This window comes from Palaemon carinicauda, chromosome 22, assembly GCF_036898095.1.
Source record: "Palaemon carinicauda isolate YSFRI2023 chromosome 22, ASM3689809v2, whole genome shotgun sequence".
NCBI classification, from domain to species: domain Eukaryota; kingdom Metazoa; phylum Arthropoda; class Malacostraca; order Decapoda; family Palaemonidae; genus Palaemon; species Palaemon carinicauda.
Window position 1 is genome coordinate 10571853 of NC_090746.1, and position 22791 is coordinate 10594643.

At 49.5% G+C, this 22791-nt stretch overlaps 1 protein-coding gene across 1 annotated transcript in view; it reads left to right on the forward strand.

The window, feature by feature from the left end:
- Naa40 (N-alpha-acetyltransferase 40) overlaps nucleotides 1-22791 on the forward strand; it is a 123093-nt gene that overhangs the window by 92783 nt on the left and 7519 nt on the right. The window contains exon 5 of the mRNA XM_068345967.1: nucleotides 110-268. Coding sequence (XP_068202068.1) covers nucleotides 110-268 — 159 coding nt within the window. The remainder of the gene's footprint in view (nucleotides 1-109; nucleotides 269-22791) is intronic.

The window sequence follows — 22791 nt, forward strand, 5'->3', positions numbered from 1 at the left end:
TATAAAAAGACTTGCTGTCAGCTTCTTCAACATAAAAACATTTGCTGCAAGTTTGATTTTCTGAAGTTCTACCGATTTAACTACCCGATTCTGTTGATTTATTTTGCAGTTATGAATTACAACTGGAGCCTGAATATCGTGGTAAAGGTCTTGGTCGATTTATCTTACAAGTTCTGGAATTAATGGCCTTTTCTAATCAGATGCTCAAAGTTGTATTAACAGTTTTCAAACATAATCCTCGGGGCATGTCTTTTTTCCAAAAATGCAGGTAAGCTTTTTCATGGTTACATGCTTATACCCTGTTTTGTTTCCGATTGTTTAACATTGATTGTTGATTATTATGCCATATAGAACCATGAAATTGTTATTCATTGAAGAAATGTGTACTAATAGAATATATTTGCTATTCATTGATGACAATCTTGAGAATTCCTGATGATCATATTCTAGCCCATGAATTCTTTAAGACAAGTTTTACAGTAAACTCTTCATAATTTGAACTGTTTGGTGCTCTAACCAGGTTGATTTACTGGATTCATATAAAGAAGCAAGAAAAAATTAACACTGTACAGCAAACACATGCATAAATAGTTTGGCGATCACTAAGTTTGGCCACTGTAATTTCTAACAAAGTACAGTAGGCTTAATCAAAAAACGGATTTTGAGCGAAGCGAAAAATCTATTTGTTCCGTAACCGAAATACAAACCACGCTATTTACATTGGGTTTACCTTTTAGCGCAGCTGAAATGACGAGCCAATAGTTTTAACAAGGGTTAATTACCCCCTCGCTAGTTAGCGGGGGGGGGGGGGGGGGGTAGGGGAAGGGTAGCTTGCTACCCCCCCTCCCCCCACACACACACCGGTGATTTGCTTCACTTCACTTTTGTCACTTTTGGCTCGGCGATGAACAGACGTGTCTGTCCATCGTCCTCGTTGACAGCCTTTTATCTTTTTTCTGCTTTTTCTCTACAGCTTGTGTGTGTATTTGAAGTTGACTACCTTTATCTTTGCTATGCGTATGTGCCCTGGTATTGCCGGCCGCCCTTGTTGGACCTTTATGTCGGCCTGGATACAGATCCTCACACCCTTTGCCCGCAGTGTCGGGGCCGACGGTGTGACCAGGAAAACGTGTAGTGAGTGTAGGGAGTGGTCTGCCTCCCAGTGGGAGAGGTTTGGCCGCTGGCGTAAGAAGAAGTCCAAGAGAGACCGTTCTCCTTCGGGGGTTGCCTTGAAGGAGGAAGGTTCTCGGGACTCTTCTTTCGTCGCCCAAACCTCCTCCGAAGCTCCCCCTCGTCCGGCTCCTAAGGAGAGTCGGCCGAGTGGTAGCGCAGGCCCTAGTTCTGTTTCCCGACCTTGGGTGGGGGGAGAGGGCGTCGCCTCTCATAGCGGGGCGGTTCCCCTGTAGTGGTTTGCGGACTGTGGCCAGAGGTAGCACCCGAACTGCCTAGTGTCCGAATGCCGACCACAACCCGACGTTCACTACACAAAAAATATACAACAGTTGGAATACCCAAAAACCTGAGTAACAGTTCAACAGACCGGAGTACTGGGCACCACCCCTTGATTTATACTGGGCAAGGGGACCCAGCTAGAACCTGACTTACCCGTTTGCTTCTCCTCCCTTTTGCTTGCTGATCATAAGTACAAGTATAAGAACATTAGGTGAAAGGAAATATTGTTTAATTAATTACGGGACACAGTGTGGGAGGAAAGAATTATGATAAGTTACGGTACTTAAGAGATCTTAAAAAACAGTGGCTGGGGAAGGGGGGCACATTGGTGTAGGAACAGGAATAATATGCAGTGTTCATAAAACAAGAAAATAAAATTTATTTATACAAAACTGTTAGGGTTATGTTAGCATGGACCCATCAATCCAAATAGAAAATTAAAGACAAAATTAGCATTCCTTAACGTCAAACTTCAGCAACAGGGTAACTGATAAACAGGAAATTTTCTTCCCCCAGGTGGGACACTCATAAGTGTTCCTATACAGGCCAAGTCTAAACCAAGGCACACCTAACCGTGTATCTATTTGGGCAAGTACCAGTATGCCATCTATAAAGAAAATATACGGTGAAAAATACAGTACCACAATTTTCCCTAAATCAATACTGTTCTCATCAATCTCCCGTCCACCATTGGGATGCAAAGTCACTTAAACAGTCCTAATTTCTGAAAAAGACAGCCGCATACTATGTCGTACAGGTCTGTGCGGGCCCACCATTACCATGTCTCGAAAAGTTTGTCAACAGCACATTTGAAATCTCTCAATCTTGGAAGGGGTTTTGAATAAGTCTGAATTCATACTAAACTCAAAAGTCACCCTCTTCCTAACATCGGAATTCACTTCTTGGGCCTCTGACCAGATATGCCATTTCCATAGCTGCTGTTAACTATTTAATGTTCATGACACACTCTCATATAGCAACACAGTAGCTTACTTCTAGTTATAAGGTATGGATATAGAACAGCATCACCGACTAGTACAGACTGATAACAGGAAATATTCTACATTTGCTCTCCCTTACACTCCCTACTGAGTGTAGGGGCTGCTTTCAATACCTGGAAAGGAACAATAACACATTAAGACATTTTTGGAAAAAGGGGGGCTTGAGGGATACAAAAGAAAAAAATAAAATCAAATATATTTCATACACACACAAACCACTAAAGTTTTCTCAGTCACAAACCCTTATATATTGCATTCCCCCCCATTAGCCCTCAAGCCCATCAAAAAAATGCCTCGTAACTGACAGCAACACCCCACACAAACTCTGTACATTCAAGTGGAAAAAGAAAATTTACCTTGCAAAAAAAATTCAGTAAAAAGGTAGGATGATCAACTAGAGATTTAATTCATCATCCCTTCCTTAAGTTACATATCAAATTACATAAATTTACACTAGGTACAATACATTTTTTTCCACAGACTCATGACTTAACAAAAAGCAATAGGAATAGACAACCTTTTAAACACAATGGAGATCCAGTACTTACAAATAAAAAGTTAGATTATTGTCTATTCTTCCCAACAATGCTTCAATAATATACAATATAACAATTTCCATATCATACAGAAAACATCAGTATTACAGGTATACATTCAGGATCTAACAAGGGAAAAAAAATTGCATCCATTGCAGTCCAAAATCAATTTAAAAAACATACAAAACTCATTGATTTTGGACTACAGGTGTTACCTGATAAAAGCAATTTACTGAATTTATTATAACTCACGGTCAAAGTCAATTTACAGTACAACAATAAATACAACAGTTACAGAAACCGTGACTAAATAAAGATTTCCTCACACCACGTGTCCCTTTCCCAGCCTTTCAGATACCCAATGTGGGAATTAAAATATAACTAATAAGAACAAAAAAGGGTAATTACTATCAAAACTTTCTTTAAAAACTGTACCAAGATTAATTCAGTGGGAGATTTATAGTTCCTCTTCTGAGTCTCAAAATTCTGTCTAGGGATTCAGCAATCTGCTGGCGAGCCATATTAATTTCTCGCAGCACAGGAGACAGGCTAAGCCGGCAACTCTCCAGATACAGGCTGGGTGTCTTTAATCGGTCGATAACCTCACATAACAGTTGGTATCTGCGGGTGATCGACATACATTGAGGTAAACCAGAGACAGAATCCGTAGATTCAGAAGAGGACAATAAAAATCCCGAAAAATCAGGCGATGACTCTGGGCAACTTTGTATTTCGGGCGACCCAAACAGTGCTGTAACGTTCAGGTTTGATATACCTGACTGTGCCACTTCAGCCTCGAGCTCTGACCGGTGTTTTAATCCACCATCAGAATGTAGGAAAGGGTTTAAATTCTGAGGTGACTTAGGAATGGAGGATGGTTCCCTCTCTATAATATTCGTCTGGTCAGTGAGACGAGGTCTCCACTCCAGGACTCGAGACTGAACTAAAGGTAGGTCAAGAACAGGACCCTTTGACCTAGTCCATGGGGGACTAAATCCACTAAAGGTGGGATCTTCAGGCGACAGTCGGTCGTCACAATCGGGTGGCAATAAACCGAGAAAGTCATTATCAGGATAATTAGACACTGCCGATTCAGAAACAGGGCTTTCTAAAGTAGCAGGTCTTGACCAATCTGGACTGGAACTCTTGGAAACACCAGAAGGTAGTTCCAATAATGGAATACTGGAAACTTCCCAGAATTCCCAACTCCCCAGAGGATGAACGATACCTTCCTCTTGGAAAGAAGAAGCTAAGAACTGGGGCGTTGGCAATTCAGGAACAGGACAGTGAACCACTGACTCGGGAGACAAAATAGGGGTTTTACACATTCCAGTGGGGCTGTTCTCCCATAGTTGGAGGACCAAATGATCTCGAAACGATTCAGGCTTTAACACAGGAGTCTCATCACAATTTTCCGGAGGATATAACCAAGCATCCAGTGCTTTCTTTCTCTCGTAAGTCCTAGCTGGCTTAAGAATGGGCTTAGGCTGAGTAGTAGCCCTAGTAGGATGGTGACTTTTCCTCTGTCGTCGGGACTTGTTACAATCTCGAGACAGAAGGTAGGACACCACTACTGCAGCTACCCCATAGGAGTCGCCATCACTACTAGAACTAGAACTCTCAGAGACTTCAGAAGAAACAGGACTGTCATCCATGAGTTCTGGACTACTCAGTCTCTGTAACAGGATCAGGACCCTTCGGATACCAGAGAAAGTGCCTCCTAAGATAAACTGGAGGTTCAAACCAGGCCTTTAACTGGATATGGTGAGCTTTTACCAGTTCACCATCAGGCAGTCTCTGCAGCTCATAGGTGACCTTATTCTCGTGTACCTTAGTAACACGGAATACCCCCTCAAACCTAGGGATGAGCTTGTTCGTCAGAAGGTGTCCCAACAGGTGCACCTTCTTAAGCACCAGAGAACCCTTTTTAAACGGTTTGTACCGAGGATGTCCTTCAGCCCATGGGTCTCTCGTTTCTGCTGATAGCAACGGGATACTATCAACATCGTGAGCACCCTTCAGTATGTTCTCAGCTGGTGTATAGCCAATCTCAGTGTGGTGGGAATGGTTGTAGCTGAGAACTGCTCGGGATAAGAACTGGTCCCATTTCCGAGATTCCCCAGAAATCACCCTCAGTAACTCACCAATGGTACGATTCACTCGCTCCACTGCACCGTTACTAGAGGGTTTATACGGAGTTGTTTTCACATGTACTACATTATACCGCTCCAACAACTCAGTAAATTCCTGGGAAATAAACTCAGGGCCGTTATCAGTCAATATCCGGACTGGAACACGAGGAATAACAGGAAAAACTCGGTCTTCAAGCGCCTGGCATATCGTACTGCTCTTCTTATTCCTTATGGGTACTGCCGTTACCCACTTGGAATAATGGTCGACTACCATCAGACACCCAATAAAACCAGTACTGGTTGTTGGGAGACTCACAAGATCCATAGCAACCAATTCAAAGGGAGAAGAGGTCACTATTTTCAAGGTCGGAGGGGCAACCACCTCCCTTGAGACCTTACAAGTCTGACATTCCCAACACGTCCGGCACATATCTCTGATTACATTAATTAAAGATCTGTGCCAGACGAGTCGACGGAGCATTGCAATCATTTTTCCGATCCCCCAGTGAGCATTCTGGAGGTGTGTCTCGGCAACTAGGTCAATCAGGACATTGAAGGTGACTACTGGGACTACTGAGCCATCTGGGTTCCGCTTCACTAGCAAACCCTGGTGAACTTCCAGGTTTGACCAACATCTTCTATAGGGTAGACAGGAGCGTGGAACTCGAGATGCAGGAACCCCAGAGTAGATCATCTTAATGACAGATTGAATCTGTCGATGATCTCCTTGGATCTTGGACACCTGACTGAAGGACAGAAGAGCATTTCCAGAGAACACTCCCTGATCAGATTCAGGATCAGTTACCTTCATAACAGTGGTCTCGGTATGCAGGGAGAAGACTGAGAGTACCTTGGGAGACAACTGAAGAACAGTAGTGTGCTCATACACCAACTGTTCTCGGGGTGAATCCAGTGTCAGGTAGGCTGCGTCCAGTATATTCCTACCAAGAACATAACAAAAGTTAATGTCTTTGGCAGCTACCACCGCATAGTTAAACAGCGGTAGCCCCCACCCAGAAGGACACTTCACCTCTAACTGGACGTAGCCTAGAATGCTGGTGCAGAAACCAGTCAACCCCTCTAGCTGTTCTCCTGACAGTACCTGCTACTCTACGCCAAGTTGGCTCAGTACAGACTCACTTACTAGACAAACCTGTGCTCCTGTATCAACAAGAGCACAAAATAAGGTCTCCTGCATCATTACTATACCTACTGCCGAGTGTTGAGACACATGGGTACAACTGGACTGACGAGGTGCCTTTTCTGTTACGTACTGGATTACAGGACAATCCTCCGGCGCTTCCTGATCATCAGTGATCAAGCCCTCAGCGTCAGGAACACGAGATTTTACCTCTGCCTTATGGCCCAGAATCACGTCAGTTGGAGGGACGTAATTGCGGAGCTCAATCAGAGGATTAAAATGCACTCCAGACAGACACTGAAGATGCACACACTGAGGCTCAGTCACGGATGGATCACGATAGACTACGGGACAAGTGGGACCCCAATGGACCCAGATTTCCAGGTTCAATAACTTTGATGCTGCCAATAGCAACTCCAGAGCTGGGACTGTACCTGGAAATCTCATTGCCTTGATCCTGTTCCTGCTGGTCTTGTCCAGTTTGAAGCCTAGTCGACCGGCGTCTTTCAGAAAATGCTGAACTAAGGCATCCCGGAGCTTGGCTCCCTTCAGCGGAGAGTCGGGTGCGACACCTGACCCTTCTGTCCAGCAGTTCACGACTAGCTCCAAGGATTCGATGAGAGAATCTGGACCACCACGAACCTCCTTATACAAGGCCAGTCCAGTAGGCAACTTCGGAGTGCTAGGTTCAGTAGCTAACAGACAGTCAGTCAATGCGGGCCAGCGGGATAACCAGTCAGCAGCGGCATTCTGATCTCCTGGACAGTAATTAACAATAAAGTTAAATTCGGACAGGTCCTCCAGTGTCCGTGCTAGACGACTGTCCACCATCTTCATGTCATGAAGGTACATCAGGGGACGGTGATCAGAATGGATCACGAAGAACTGACCATAAAGGAAGGCCCTGAAGGTTTTCACTCCCCATCGCAGAGCAGCCAACTCACGCTCAATGGTAGAGTAACGGGTCTCGCAGTCAAGGAAAGTCATGGAGTCGTACGCTATCACCCGACGCTCCCCTGGATGCTCCAAGGACTCCTGGCACAGACAAGCACCAGCACCTTCACCCGAAGCGTCAACAAACAACTCCAAGGGTTTAGCATCAGCGGAGTAGTCAGGGTATGACAACATAATGTCCTCTTTGATCAGTTCCTTCAAGCGCACAAAGGCACTGTCCATTTCTGCAGTCCACTTCAGTTTCCTAGTTCCTTGAGATTTTTGTCCTCCAGTCTTCGCAGATAATGGTTTGGCTATCTGTGAGCACATGGGGATAAACTTCCTTTGGAAGTTGACCAGTCCCAGGAATCCCCGTAGCTCACGCACAGTGGTCGGTTTAGGGAAGTCTTCCACTTTCTGGATGTATTCTGGTAGCTTACGCATACCAGAACGTCCAACCAGATGACCAAGATACTGGACCTCGGCTTGAACCCAAGAACACTTCCCGAGTTTTATCTTGAGTCCGTGCTTCTGGAGAGTAGCCAAAACTCGTTCTACCAGTTTCAGGTGTTCCTCGAAAGAAGACCCAAGCATCAATATGTCGTCAATGTAGACAACCACCTTGGCTTTCGGGAACTCTTGGAGAATACTCTGCATTTCTCTCTGGAACACTGCAGGTGCATTTTTCAGTCCAAACGATAAGCGTCTGAACTGCCAGTGTCCAAAGGCAGTAGAGAAAGCCGTGTATTCCTTACTGTTCTCTGCCAACGGTAACTGGTAGTATCCACGAACCAGGTCAAGGGTTGTAAAGTATTTGACTCCTTGAAGTCCAAATACAGAGTCGGCCATGTTAGGCATCGGGAACTTATCAGAGACAGTCACCTTATTCAGTCTACAGTAGTCCACACACAACCGTATACTATTGTCCTTTTTTCGGACTGGAACAATGGGTGAAGACCAAGGAGAGATGCTGGGTTCAATAATACCCAGTTCATGCAACTCCTTGCACTGTTCCTCGATGGCGTCAGCGACGGGTTTGGCAAACCGTCGAACTCTCTGATAAATGGGCGTCTCGTCATACAGGTGGATGCGTATTGGTGTGCTTGAGCACTCTCCCACATCATCATCACCAGTACTGATGACTGGAAGATGACGTCGAAGCATTTGACAAAACTGGTCCTTCTGAGAAGAGTCCAGTTCGTCGGAGATAGACAGATTGTCCATCTCTTCCAATACGCTCGGTTCAGGAGTCAGGTCACACTCCTGCGCTATCAGGCAGGATAGAGGAGCATCCACCATTACCATGGTGAACACTTTCCCCAAGAGATCGCCCTTCTTGATCTTGGCAGTTTCTTCAGATGAACCCTTGATTAAAACTGAGGCTTTTCCATCTTTCAGTTCGAGGATGCCAGGAATTGCTGTAACTTTCCTTGACAGACCGGGGGTTATGATGTCGCCATCATAATACATTTCCGGCCAACAGTTGGTCGGACAAGCAGGGCACCTAAAAGACGTGTCAAGTCCCTTAGGAAAGTTAACACTAACTGGAACAAGTACTGGCTCAATACTGGCAATCTTCATTGAATCGGTTGCGTGGACATCAAGTGCATAAAGCACTTGCTGACAACAGGCTCCACGTATCGGGACATAATACTCCTAAAGAGGCTCTTGGGGAGTACTGCCAACGCTCAGCCGATTTCGGGCTCCGTCAACTATCACCCCATTTGCTCTCAAGAACTGGTAACCAAGCACTACGTGCTCAGCCATAGTTCCTGAAGGCACTACATGGAACACACCCGGGGCGAATGTCATTCCATGCAGTATAGGGGTCAACAGTACAGTACCTAGGGTCTTAGGTCCTGTTTGCCCTAAACCCTTCAGTCCAATGGTGTTGGGTACCATCTGCAGCTGGTAATCCTGTACTACTCTCGATGACAGGAGGTTGACCTCAGCTCCGGAGTCAATTAGAGCATCCAACGCTCCCGATGGAAACTCAGACATGGTCACTGGGACAACCATGAGTGGTACAGGAGCCAACTGCGCCAGGTTAACCCTACGAAGGGTTTTCAATACAGCCTCAGTTTCTGCTTTCTCCCTGGAGGAGTCAGTTGGAGAAGCTCTGGACTGTGTCGAGGACAGGTTATCACAGGCCAATCATGAAAGAGCCATTGGAGGTGCAATGACTTTTTCAGGTTGAGGGGTAACCTTGGAAATCGAGATTTCCGAGGCTGCCGCCGGAATACTAGGAGCATGCACCCTAGCACTCACACCCTCCTTCGATGTAGCCCCATCTTCTACACCGAAGGCCTGGTGTTTAAAGCCCTATGATACTCCTCAGTTCTTGACTTCCTTGGCTTTGCCTTCTTGCTCTTCTTCTTCCCCACAGTCCGAGAAGGAGCACTGGACTCGCTCCCACTTCGGGTCTCCTGGCTACTGGTTTATCCAGAATAGGATGACGGGATCGGAGTAGCATTCACCGGTACTGCTCTCCACCTTGAAGGAGTCTGGACAGATGATCTGCTCATAACCGGCGCCTGTCGTCCACCCTGTGCCACATGATGGTTGGACGAGCCACAACGTAGGCAGAGGTTGAGGCGTCTGCGACACTCGTCCACCAAGTGCCCTGGTTTTCGGCACCAGGCACAGTACCTCCTCTGGAATTAGGGAGATCTATCCGGGGTGCGCGATGGTGGCAGGCGCACTTCCACAGGTGCAGGTTTGGGGACCGGTCGAGGAGGAGTGCGTAAATACGCTCTGTCAGGTCCAGGTGAACGGCTGGGGGCAGCCATGGCAACCCTGTCGGCATATGAGCCGTGCCATGACTGTCCCACACGACTGATGGCCAAATCCTCTGCCTTCTGGCTTCGCTGACGGGATGCCTCGTCGAGAACACTCAACAGGTGTAGAACATCCTGCCAAGTGGCCTGACGGCCAGCGGAGACATTAATGGTGGCCAGAGACTGTTCCAGCCAACTCGCAGCTCTGCTCGGAACAGTTCTGAGGAGCTTCCGCCTAAGCTCCCTCCGGTCCAAACTACGGCGAGGATAGGCAGACTTGTACAGGGAGGCTAACCGGACGGCGTAGATTTTCAGCAGTTCGCCCTCGCCACAGGTAGCACTGCTGAACCGGGCCTTCCTGCCCGCATCACGCCTCTCTCGGGCTTCTCGGCACCAGTCGAGGAGGCGTTCTTTCATGTCGGGGTATGAGACCTCGGGACCCCCCATGGCTGAGAACGCCTCATGAATTTCTCCCTTCAGAAATTTCCCGAGATCAACAGTCCATCGACCAGAGCTTCCTGCGGTATACTTACTGGCACAGTAGGCCTCGAAATCCCTTAGGAATCGGGCAAAACTCTGGCCAGTTTCCAGCTGGAAGATTCCAGGCATGGGGTTCCTCCTGGAGTCAAGAACCTTGATAAGATCAGACAGACTGCGTTCTGTCTGGAGGGACTGGACATGGTCGGTGGAGACAGTGTCTTCTGAGATGACACTGAGACAGGAGCTAGAAGTGTCACTACCAGAATCTTCACTGGTAGACTCCTGTGATGAAGATGTCATTTCAGGTATGGCTGGTCTAGCTCTTTCCTTGGCCTGGCGTCTCCGCTTTGGGATAGCTCCTGTCTGGGCAAGAACTGCCTCAGCGGTAGCTGCTGGAGCCTTTTCTGGCCTACTGGCTTCAACTAGATTGTCCAGGAACTGCTCCCCTAGTCTACTGGCTGCAGGCTCTGGTGGACTAACAGAGTTAGTTGCCAGAACAGGCGAGGAAGCAAGCAGTCCACTTGGGACAGGACACTCCCAGAAGCCTGGTACAAGGGGGATTAACAATGTGAACCCTGGAGGGGGCTGGAGTCCTCCAATCAGTGGCTCTGCTCCAGTCACTGGAATTGCCAGACCATTGTAATTTGGCCAAGCTGGGGATGTAGCAGGAGCACTGGTGGTCACTGTAGTCGTGACCCCAGTGGCAACGTGGCACATTGGTGACGGCTCCACACTCTTCAGGGCCGCTACTTCAAGTGTCAGGGACTTGACCTGAGTTGCCAGGTCACTGACAATCTGGATAAGACTCGTCACGTCCCGGCTCAGGCTCTTCTTAGCCTTTCGGCGCTTACTGGATGACGATGCCATCACTAAAGGTTGGTGTTTCCCGGGTCTGGGCACCAAAAATTATGTAGTGGTTTGCGGACTGTGGCCAGAGGTAGCACCCGAACTGTCTAGTGTCCGAATGCCGACCACAACCCGACGTTCACTACACAAAAAATATACAACAGTGGAATACCCAAAAACCTGAGTAACAGTTCAACAGACCGGAGTACTGGGCACCACCCCTTGATTTATACTGGGCAAGGGGACCCAGCTAGAACCTGACTTACCCGTTTGCTTCTCCTCCCTTTTGCTTGCTGATCATAAGTACAAGTATAAGAACATTAGGTGAAAGGAAATATTGTTTAATTAATTACGGGACACAGTGTGGGAGGAAAGAATTATGATAAGTTACGGTACTTAAGAGATCTTAAAAAACAGTGGCTGGGGAAGGGGGGCCACATTGGTGTAGGAACAGGAATAATATGCAGTGTTCATAAAACAAGAAAATAAAATTTATTTATACAAAACGGTTAGGGTTATGTTAGCATGGACCCATCAATCCAAATAGAAAATTAAAGACAAAATTAGCATTCCTTAACGTCAAACTTCAGCAACAGGGTAACTGATAAACAGGAAATTTTCTTCCCCCAGGTGGGACACTCATAAGTGTTCCTATACAGGCCAAGTCTAAACCAAGGCACACCTAACCGTGTATCTATTTGGGCAAGTACCAGTATGCCATCTATAAAGAACATATACGGTGAAAAATACAGTACCACAATTTTCCCTAAATCAATACTGTTCTCATCAATCTCCCGTCCACCATTGGGATGCAAAGTCACTTAAACAGTCCTAATTTCTGAAAAATACAGCCGCATACTATGTCGTACAGGTCTGTGCGGGCCCACCATTACCATGTCTCGAAAAGTTTGTCAACAGCACATTGGAAATCTCTCAATCTTGGAAGGGGTTTTGAATAAGTCTGAATTCATACTAAACTCAAAAGTCACCCTCTTCCTAACATCGGAATTCACTTCTTGGGCCTCTGACCAGATATGCCATTTCCATAGCTGCTGTTAACTATTTAATGTTCATGACACACTCTCATATAGCAACACAGTAGCTTACTTCTAGTTACAAGGTATGGATATAGAACAGCATCACCGACTAGTACAGACTGATAACAGGAAATATTCTACATTTGCTCTCCCTTACACTCCCTACTGAGTGTAGGGGCTGCTGTCAATACCTGGAAAGGAACAATAACACATTAAGACATTTTTGGAAAAAGGGGGGCTTGAGGGATACAAAAGAAAAAAAATAAAATCAAATATATTTCATACACACACAAACCACTAAAGTTTTCTCAGTCACAAACCCTTATATATTGCACCCCCTACTCCTCCGGGGGAGGTTATTGATAATTCATTGTCTAATGATGATCTTTTACAGATTTGGGCTTCCCTGGGGCTTAAGGGCTTGCCCTCCAGGGTTGCCCTGATTGACTTTGTCTCGTTGGGGGCCGCCGTTAAGCAGTCGCCGGCGGTAGCAGAGGTAGACCCTCTGTCTATCGTCGACGTCGTGGTGGCAGAGGCCTCCGACGGGGCGGGGCAATCCTCTGCAGGTGCAGTTGAGGATGTTGGTGCTGACGGCTCTCCTCCCCCTTCCGTACATCCTTCGAAGGGGGAAGTGAGTCCTACGGGCTCGTCTGCTGTCCAGCTTCCCTCTAAGGGGAGTGCCTTGACTGAGACTCCCCTTCGGAGGACTGATGGTCCTGATGATCTTCCCCGTGGCCGCCTTCGCCGTAAGGCTCACCGTCCGCTGCGTCGCAACGGCCTCCCATCCCCTTATAAGGGGGTTAAGAGGCGCCTTTTTGGATATTCTTCCTCCGAAGGGGACTCTCCTCATCGTATTCAGCCTACAGCTCCAGCTCCTTTGGACCTCTCTGGGGACCGGTCTCCTACTCCTGCTAGAACTTCACCTTCTGGGGACCTCGTCACCCGACGGGCAACGGTCCCTTCGGGGCAAAGGGATTCTTCCCTTTCACGTGCAGCGTTAGCGCACAGGCGCTCTCCTGCTCGTCAGCGCTCTCCTGCTCGTCAATGCTCTCCTGCTCGTCAGCACTCACCTGTTCGCCGGCGCTCTCCTGATGTTCGCCCTCCTTCTCGCCAGCGCTCTCCTGAGGACATCCTCCATCCTGTGGTTCCTGAAGAGCGCTCAGCGCGCCAGCGTTCCTCTGTTCGCCCTTCCGCAGTGTTAGCGCACAGGCACTCTCCTGCTCATCAGCGCTCTTCTGATAGTCAGCGCTCTCCCGTTCGTGAGCGCTCTTTTGAGGATCATCGCCCTCTTGCTCGCCAGCGCTCCCCTGTGATCTCTGAACATCCTGCAGTCCCTGTTGGGCACCCTGCGCGCCATCAGTCTCCTGAGCTCTGTCGCGATCCTCATCTTGTTTCTACTCGACATCGTCCGCGTTCTCCAGCGCGTGTTTCTAAAGCACATGTTCGCCTACGCTCTTCCTGTTCGTGAACGTGCCGCGCCATCTGCTCCTTCACAAGATTTCACGCGTCGCCCTCTTGCTCGCCAGCGTTCACAGACGATCCTAGTATTGCCTGCTCGTCAGCGTTCTTCTACGCGTCAATGATCACCTGATCATCGGCGATCTCCGGACCGCCCGCGTGACTTACAGCCTGCGCGCACGCGGTCTCCAACGCGTCGTCGGTCAGAGATTCTGGAAGGACATGATTCGCCCTCTGCTAGCTCGCCCTCGCGCGATCATTCACCTGCGCGTCCTGCGCGCTATCGCCCGTCAACGCGTCACCATGCGACAATGCGCCAGCTCACCACCGATCGCCTGCTCGCAATCGCTCTCCCTCGCGCTACAGGTCTCCTGACCTACATCGCCAGCGATCTTCGGAGCGTTCTCACTCGCCCACGCGGCAACGCGTTCCCTCGCCATCGCGCCAACGCATTCGATCGCCGGCTCGGCCACGCGCTCGTTCGCCTGTACGCCCTCTCGCCTGCGCGACCGTTCGCCTTCGCAGCGAATTTCGCAGCCAGTGATAGCAGCAGGAACGCGTGTTTCCAGACAGCGCTCTGGATCGCCTCCATCTAAACGCAGGACTGTTGTGCAGGACAGGGAAGACACTGCGGAGAGGTTAGTGCGTCTTTCTTCCCCCCTTTCTTTTCAGGCAGGTACAGTGGTGTCCACTCCGAAGGATCGCCCGATCCCTTTCCCTCCAGCGAGGATTTCGGACTCTGTGTCCGTGGAGCAACAGACTTGGTTTGGTCCTCTGATGCGGGCGTTAGTGAGGGTAATGAAACCAGCACTCGCCGATCAGGGCAACAAACCAACGGCTGCCTCTCCTACGTTGAAGAGAAAGAGAGGAGTGGACTTCGTGGTGACTTCCCCCAGGGCGAAGTTGGTTCCCAAGAGGTCTGTCGCGAAGGCCCCTTCTCCTGCTTGAGCGTTCTCTCCTTCTCCCGTGGACGAGGCTTTTCCGTCCTCGGGTGAGTCCAGTGAAGCGGTAGTCTTCCCCTCGGCACCAAGGGGGGAGCCTTCTCTTCATGGAGGAGAGTCGTCTCGTGCGGAAGGGGCTCTTCGAACCTCTCTGTTGGGATCCTGTATCCCTCCCAGGAGGGAATCCAAGGACTCCAAGACCGTCCTGAAATCATCTTCGAGGATTCGCCAGGAACCCGCGGCTCCCCGGGGGAACGTCCACGCTTCACCCCAGGAAGAGATTCCGGGGACCGGAGACTTAGCTGCCAGCCCGCAAGGAGGAGATCAGCAGGAATCTGAACATGCCATCTGGCAGGTCCTGAGCCTGATAAAGCAACTCAACGGGCTTATGGACCCCGTGATCGCCCCTCCGTGAAGGCAAGGACACTATCTTGGACGAAGTGTTCGACGTTCGGAAGGCCCCTAAGTCCAGTGCGGCTCTGCCCTGGTCTCGGGGTCTGAAGAGTGCCAGAGCCAGGGCCAATGCCCAGCTCGCGATTCTTGCCTCCTCCAGTCGTTCATCTGCCGGGAACAAGCTCGTCCCCCCTCCTCGTCTTCAGCAGAGGAGGTATTTTGAGATCTTGGGTGAGTCCAGTCTCGCTCTTCCTCTCCATCAGTCCGTGGAGGAGCTGGCGAAGGGAGTTCCCCTTGAGAAGCTCTCTGCCCGGCAGGTGTCTTTCTCGGCGGCAGAGATCCTGAGCCATGAAAAGGTCGCGAAGTGTGCCATGCAGGCCACTTCGTGGCTGGATTTTTGGCTAGGAACTCTGGGCATCCTATTGCGCTCCGAGGACTTGTCTAAAGAGACCAATAGGAAGGCCCTGGAGACCTTCTTACTCTCGGGCACCCGCTCCATCGAGTTTTTGGCGCACCAGGTCACCACCCTGTGGGCCAACTCAGTGTTGAAGCGGCGCGATGCGGTGACCGAGAGATTCCATCCGAAGGTCCCCGCCGTGGATGTGTGTAGGCTCAGACATGCTTCCCTTCTTGGGGAGAACTTGTTTGAGCCACAGGACATGGAGCGAACGGCTGAGAGGTGGAGGAAATCCAGCACGGACTCCCTCCTCCATAGGGCCCTTACAGCTTGGCCCTATGAGCCTCCAGCTCCGCCGCAACAGCAGCAGCAGCCTCGTAAGGCTCCGAAGCAGGCACCGGCAAGAAAGTGGTGTCTAAGCCCCAGCCCTTTCCAGCCAAGGTCAAGAGGGGCGGCAAGACTCCTAGGGGTAGCGGCCGCGGCCGCAAGCCCTAGGGGTGGCAGTCCCCCTGCGTGTCCACCTGTGGGGGGATGCCTTCAGCGTTGCGTCCGCAGGTGGCAGCAACACGGGGCCGATGCTTGGACGGTCTCAGTGATCGGCCAAGGCTATCGCGTCCCGTTCACAACATCTCAACCTCCCACGACAGCGAATCCAGTGTCGTTGAGCTCTTATGCCACGGGGTCGGCAAAGGGGCTGGCCCTTCGGGCCGAAGTCGAGACCATGCCAGAGAAGGGTGCTCTCCAGGAAGTCGTCGATGGCTCCCCAGGCTTCTTCAGTCGACTCTATCTTGTAAAGAAGGCGTCTGGAGGCAGGAGACTTGTCATCGACCTCTCGGCTCTGAACGGGTTTGTCAAGCAAACCCGGTTCAGCATGGAGACAGCAGACACGGTCAGACTTGCGGTGAGACCACAAGACTTCAAGTGCACACTGGATCTAAAGGACGCGTACTTCCAGATCCCAATCCATCCGTCTTCCAGGAAGTACCTGAGATTCTGCCTAGACGACAAGATCTACCAGTTCAAGGTGCTGTGTTTCGGTCTCTCCACAGCTCCTCAGGTGTTCACCAGAGTGTTCACCCTGATTTCATCTTGGGCGCACAGGAACGGCATTCGTCTCCTTCATTATCGGGACGATTGGCTGATCCTAGCAGACTCGGAGTCAACCCTTCTTCGGCACCGAGACAGGCTTCTGGATCTTTGCCAGGATCTGGGGATCGTGGTAAACTTCGAGAAGTCCTCTCTGCAGCCGTCCCAACGACTGGTTTATCTAGGCATGCTGATAGACACCAATCTCCACAAAGCCTTTCCATCAGACGACCGGATAGCAAGGCTGAGGAGGGTGGCGGAACCCTTCCTCAGGCGAGAAGAGCTCCCCGCCCAGTCGTGGTTGCGTCTCTTAGGTCACCTATCCTCCCTGGCTCGTCTGGTTCCAAACAGTCGCCTCAGGATGAGATCCCTACAGTGGCGGCTCAAGTCCCGGTGGAATCAAAGATCTGATTCTCCGGACATTCTGATCCCGATGGGGTCTTTGGAACAGACGGACTTGCGGTGGTGGCTGGTCGACGAGAACCTGCGGAAGGGAGTGAGTCTTCTCGTCCTCCCACCGGAATTGACTCTGTTTTCGGACGCGTCAAAAGAAGGGTGGGGGGGGCACATGTTCTGAACCAGAGGGCCTCAGGCCTTTGGTCAGAATGAATCAGAAAAGTGCCTACACATCAACCTGCTAGAATTGAAGGCCGTCTTACTGGCTCTTCAGCAGTTCCAACGGTCCCTGGCGGGTCACTCCGTGGTGGTGATGAGCGACAACACTACGGTAGTGGCTTATATCAACAAGCAGGGAGGCACTTTTTCGCAGCAGCTATCCCATCTTGCAGTAGAGATTCTGAGGTGGACCGAAATCCACTCGATAACACTATCAGCTCGCTTCATTCCTGGCAAGAGGAATGTGCTTGCCGACAGTCTGAGCAGGGCCTCGCAGATAGTGAGTACCGAGTGGTCTTTGGATCCTCAGATAGCCAACAAAGTCCTGACTTTGTGGGGTTCCCCGACTGTGGACTTGTTCGCGACAGCGTTGAACTTCAAGCTGCCCCTGTACTGCTCCCCAGTCCCGGACCCCAAGGCACTCTGGCAAGATGCTTTCCAGTAACGGTGGGACAACATCGACGTGTACGCCTTCCCACTGTTCTGTCTGATGAGAAGGGTGCTCAACAGGACCAGACTATCGGTCAACTGTTCGATGACTCTGGTAGCTCCGCTATGGCATCACGCGGAATGGTTCCCGGACCTTCTGCAGCTCCTGACGGAGCTCCCGAGGGAACTTCCTCCACGACACGAGCTTCTCAGACAACCCCACTCCGGCGTCCCTCACAAGGCCGTGGCCTCGCTTCGGCTTCACGCCTGGAGACTATCCAGCGTCTCCTCACGGAGAGAGGCTTTTCGCAACAGGTTGCGGAGAGAATGTCTCGGCACCTGCGAAGGTCCTCTGAGGGAGTCTACCAAGCAAAGTGGAGTGTCTTTTGTGGTTGGTGTCGTGGGAGGGGTATCTCTCCACTCGATGCCACTATTCCAGCAATAGCGGACTTCCTCGTTTATCTGCGGGAAGAAATGCGCCTTTCTGTCTCGGCAGTGAAAGGCTATCGCTCAGCCTTAAGCTCTCTTTACTCATACGTAGCTATGAGCTTACCTGCCCCCAGTTGGAAGTGAGACCTCCTCCTTGGAACGTGGTTCGAGTCCTCAGGGCTCTTAAGAGACCTCCCTTCGAACCATTATGCCAGGCCTCCGATCGCCACCTGTCTTGGAAGACGGCTTTCCTACTCGCTTTGGCTTCGGCCAAGCGGGTTAGTGAACTTCATGGTCTCTCGTACGACATCGCCCATTCAAGGGGATGGGGGGAAGTAACATTCAGGTTCGTCCCTGAGTTTGTAGCCAAGACTCAGAATCCTGGAGTGCCGGATCCTCGGTTCGACTCTTTCAGGATCGCGAGTCTCCGTTCTGTAACAAGCGACCCAGACCAGCTGCTACTAAGTCCAGTGAGGTGTCTGAGGTACTACTTGAAGAGAACGGCTGCAGTCCGTCCTCAAGTGCGAGCTTTGTTTGTGAGCACAGGCAGGACTAAGAGGAGGGTCACCAGGAACACCATCTCAGCTTGGATTCGAAGGGTTATCCACCATGCCTTGAATCCAGACCCTCCTCCGTCACGTCGCCCTAGGGCACACGATGTCAGGGGTGTTGCTACATCCCTGGCCTTCAAGAGAAACTTCTCCGTGACGCAGGTACTTCAAGCTGGGGTCTGGAAGCGTCAGACGACCTTCACAGCCCACTACCTGCAAGACGTGACCCACAGGAGCCTCGATACGTTTTCTATCGGCCCTGTGGTGGCTGCACAACAGCTGGTCTAACCTCAGGCTCCTTTTTGGACAAGTAGCAGTAGGTTGAGGGCGTCGTTACCCGGTCTTAGTCTGCGTGAATGAAAGAGTATGTCTGACCTTTACTTCTTTCTTCATTCTCCCCTCTCTTAGGGAAGCAGCATCCTGGTCCTCGCATAGCTGACCTCGACCTCTGCAGGTAACCCATGCTTCTTTGTGCTCCTAGTATTAAGCTTAATACTGTTGCGTCCCCCATACAATGACGAGGTGGTATTGGGAACGTTCTATCCTAGATTCCTATCTAAAGGTCTCAAGGTCAACTTCATAGGACGAGTCACACTTTCCTCCACACACTGCTTATGTAGGCCACTTGTGAGGTGCAGGGGCTCCTTTTCTCTAGTACTGCTCACTGAGGGATTGAGCCCCCGGGCAAAGCCGAAGTCAGTAAGGCTGGGGACTTTCCACCCAATATAAATAGCGTGGTTTGTATTTCGGTTACGGAACAAATGACAAATTCGAAGATAATTTTTATTTTTCCTAACCATACAAACCTTAGCTATTTACACATATGTGCCCGCCATCCCTGACCCCCAAGTCAAGTCCTACCTCTAAGTGAAGTGAAGCAAATCACTGGTGTGTGGGGGGAGGGAGGGGTAGCAAGCTACCCTTCCCCTACCCCCCGCTAACTAGCACGGGGGTAATTAACCCTCATTAAATCCATTGGCTTGTCATTTCAGCTGCGCTAAAAGGTAAACCCAATGTAAATAGCTAAGGTTTGTATGGTTAGGAAAAATACAAATTATCTTCGAATTTGTCATTTTTGGGTGAGATAGCCATGTCGTCCTGATGAAAGGTTCCTTTAAGGTAACTTTCTAAGGGATATTTGACTACAGTGATATTACCAGAGAATTAACCATTAGGTCTCCAGAATTCTAACTCCTGGCGCGAATATCCTTAAAATTTCTTTCAAGGATATCGCATAATCAGGGGACGTATGCTTAATACGGCACATAGCGATCTTCACCCTAAATAGCGTTTTCGCTTCGAGGGGGAAAGTGGCAAATTTAGAAGGGGAGCCGTTATCAAGGTACCCTTTCCTCCCGTACTACTGAAGGTATCTAGATGGCGCTGTAGTCAGTCCCCACGCGCTATTCCTTGTAGCATTGAGCATGGTGCTACAGATAAAGTAGTTTCGGGAGGGATCCTGCCAAGGCCTTTTCCATAGAAAAGGAGGGTGGGTCCATCAGGACGACATGGCTATCTTGCCCTAAAATAAATTTTTCGCTTCGCTCAAAATCCGTTTTTGGGGCTCAAGCCATGTCGTCCTGATGGAAGCTTACCAGAGAATTACTAGAAAGTACTGTATCTGTGGATTTTTAAAAGTGCCTTAACCTTGGACAGTTTTTCCTCTTGGTCATCCAGACCATTGAGACATAAGGCATTACCATTATACGTCGTTACTGCTAAGCATAACCATGTTAGTGCTTCGTGCCCCCTGCAGGGAAGAGTTATACTAGACTTAGGAAGGGAAGTCTCAAGGTTTGCATATAGTATCAGAACAAATATAGTATTCACACATACAGGTCTCTCTGTATGTATTACGTTTTGAAACAACCATTATTACATAATGTATTATCTGACAAAACAAAGGTATAGTTACTTTTTTGTCCATGATAACATGTATGCAGTTTATAGAAGGGTAAGCAAACTCTAATATATCTTTATTATACTTCAATGGTAGGGCGAAATAAGACGCAAGTAGCTTATGGTAGTTCATTGTTAAGAATTGACCAGTATGACATAACAGGTATAGAATATGTACTAGTATATATAATGAGAAACATAACACGGAAATTAAACATAGAAAAATCTTGTTTTCACCTTAATTAATTGATGCCACCATTGTTTTGAAAATTTTATAAATTTTCCAATATGAATTTTCATAATGTTAATGTCTATTCACACTGTGTAAGTACACCCGGCACTAGTGGTATCTGTATGTTTCTACACCTCATTTAATTAGAACAGTCCTTAGTGTCCCCTTGGAGACACTGATATCAAAGTATTGTACTTAAAAGAGTCAATACCTTCACCTGTTGATCGAAAGTCCCAATTGATTCACTGTTCTTCGCAGCACTAGATGACAGGTTTTAACACACTACCTGCCGCCACCACGAATCGCTTAATCTCATGCAATTGCTTTGCATAGTGTTTGTAGAATTCTCTGGATGACTTCCATCCAGTGTAGGAGTGAAGACGCTCAAAATCCATGTACTGAAAGAAATTCAGTGACGAAGTGATTTTCCTTGGATCATGACCTGCAGGTGTACTGTCAGGATCCACTCTGCGAATAAAATAGGTGATCTTCACCCTTAGTTGTTTTAGGGATAAGTTTGTTCCAGATGTTTCTCCTTTAACCCTGGACAGGTATCGTTCTTGGACACCCCTATTTAGGTATTTAGGGATCGAGCTCGACCCCGACTCCAAAAAAAATTCAGGAAAAAGTTAGTTATGCATCAATCTGTATTGTTTGACTTGCTAAAAATACTTCAAAGAATGCTAAAAACTACTGAAAATATAAATGATACCCATCTACAAAATAACTTTGTTCCAACACGAATACTTACCTCGAACTACTTTCTTAGGAGTTACCTGTAATCTCCTCTCTACCGACCAGAGTTTTGTGTAGGGTACCCTCAATCCCGTTTTCTATGGAGGCCTACCCCGGCATTAAAGAATGTGCCCCGAGGGTAGGTTTTGCGCTAGGTCGATGTCCGCTTGGGTCGATATCGCCAGTAAGTTCTCTGGTCGCGACGTGTCACCACGTCGCTCTCGTTCTCTATCGATCCTTTGTGTGCGTTGTGTGTTTCCCGCGTGGTAACTTGTGTTCCTGTGTACTTATCCCTGGTGTTCCTGTGTGTTCACCTTCCACCCTTGTGCTTCCCCAGTGTATTCCTTGATTCCCTGTGTTCCTGTGCCTTGCGTTTGTGCATTATGGAGCAAATCCGCCGTTGTCCTGGGCCTAGAGCCGGTAAATCGTGTGGAGCGTTCCTCTCCAAGCCTGAAGTGGACCCTCACTCCCTTTGCTCCTCCTGTAGGGGCAAAGTTTGTTCGTCATTGGATACGTGCCCCGAGTGTGTAGGTTGGAATGATATCCAGTGGGTGCGTTACGGAACAAAGAAGAGAAAATCGTCGAAACGTTCACCCAGGAAGGCACCGTCACCCAGTGAACGGTCCGACGGGCCTTCTGTTTCGCCTTCCCCTACCCAGAGTAGGGGCCGAGGTAAGTCCATCGTGGGGAAAGAACCGAGCGATCTTCCCCAAGAATCTAGTGAATGTGCAGTGGGGGTTGCGGGTCCTTCCCGGGCTAGTGAAGAGCCCAGTAGTGCATCTGGAGACTCGGCCCTTGTGCTCGGGGGGCACGTGTCCTCCGATGACCCCTTGTGGGGTAGTAACGTTGTTTCTGTGTCTTCGCCCCCTTCGTGGGCCTGTGTTTCAGGGTCTTCGGCAGGTGGCGACAACCAGGGTAAGTTACGCTCTGCAGGGAGTGATGCCTTGGGGTGGAAACTTCCCAAGACACCGGTTAGGTCCCCTATGTGAATGGAAGAGGGCCTGGATTCCTGGCGTTGGGCGTCAAACCTCGTTCCCAACCCCGCTCACGGAAGTTCCCGAAGAATTCCTACAACCGTCTACCTCGGGCACGCAACGAGTCGCGAAGTCCCCCGCGGTCCCCGCTCCCGCCCGCCGTACGGTAAGTGCAGTGTCGTCGGGCTCTTCGGAGGAGTATTACTCGTCGGGTGAAGAAGCCAGGAGGAAGCATCGCAGTCGGAGGGAGCGGTCCAGGAGCAGGCGTTCCCGTTCAAGATCGCGCTCCAGATACAGCAGGAAACGCTCCCGTTCTC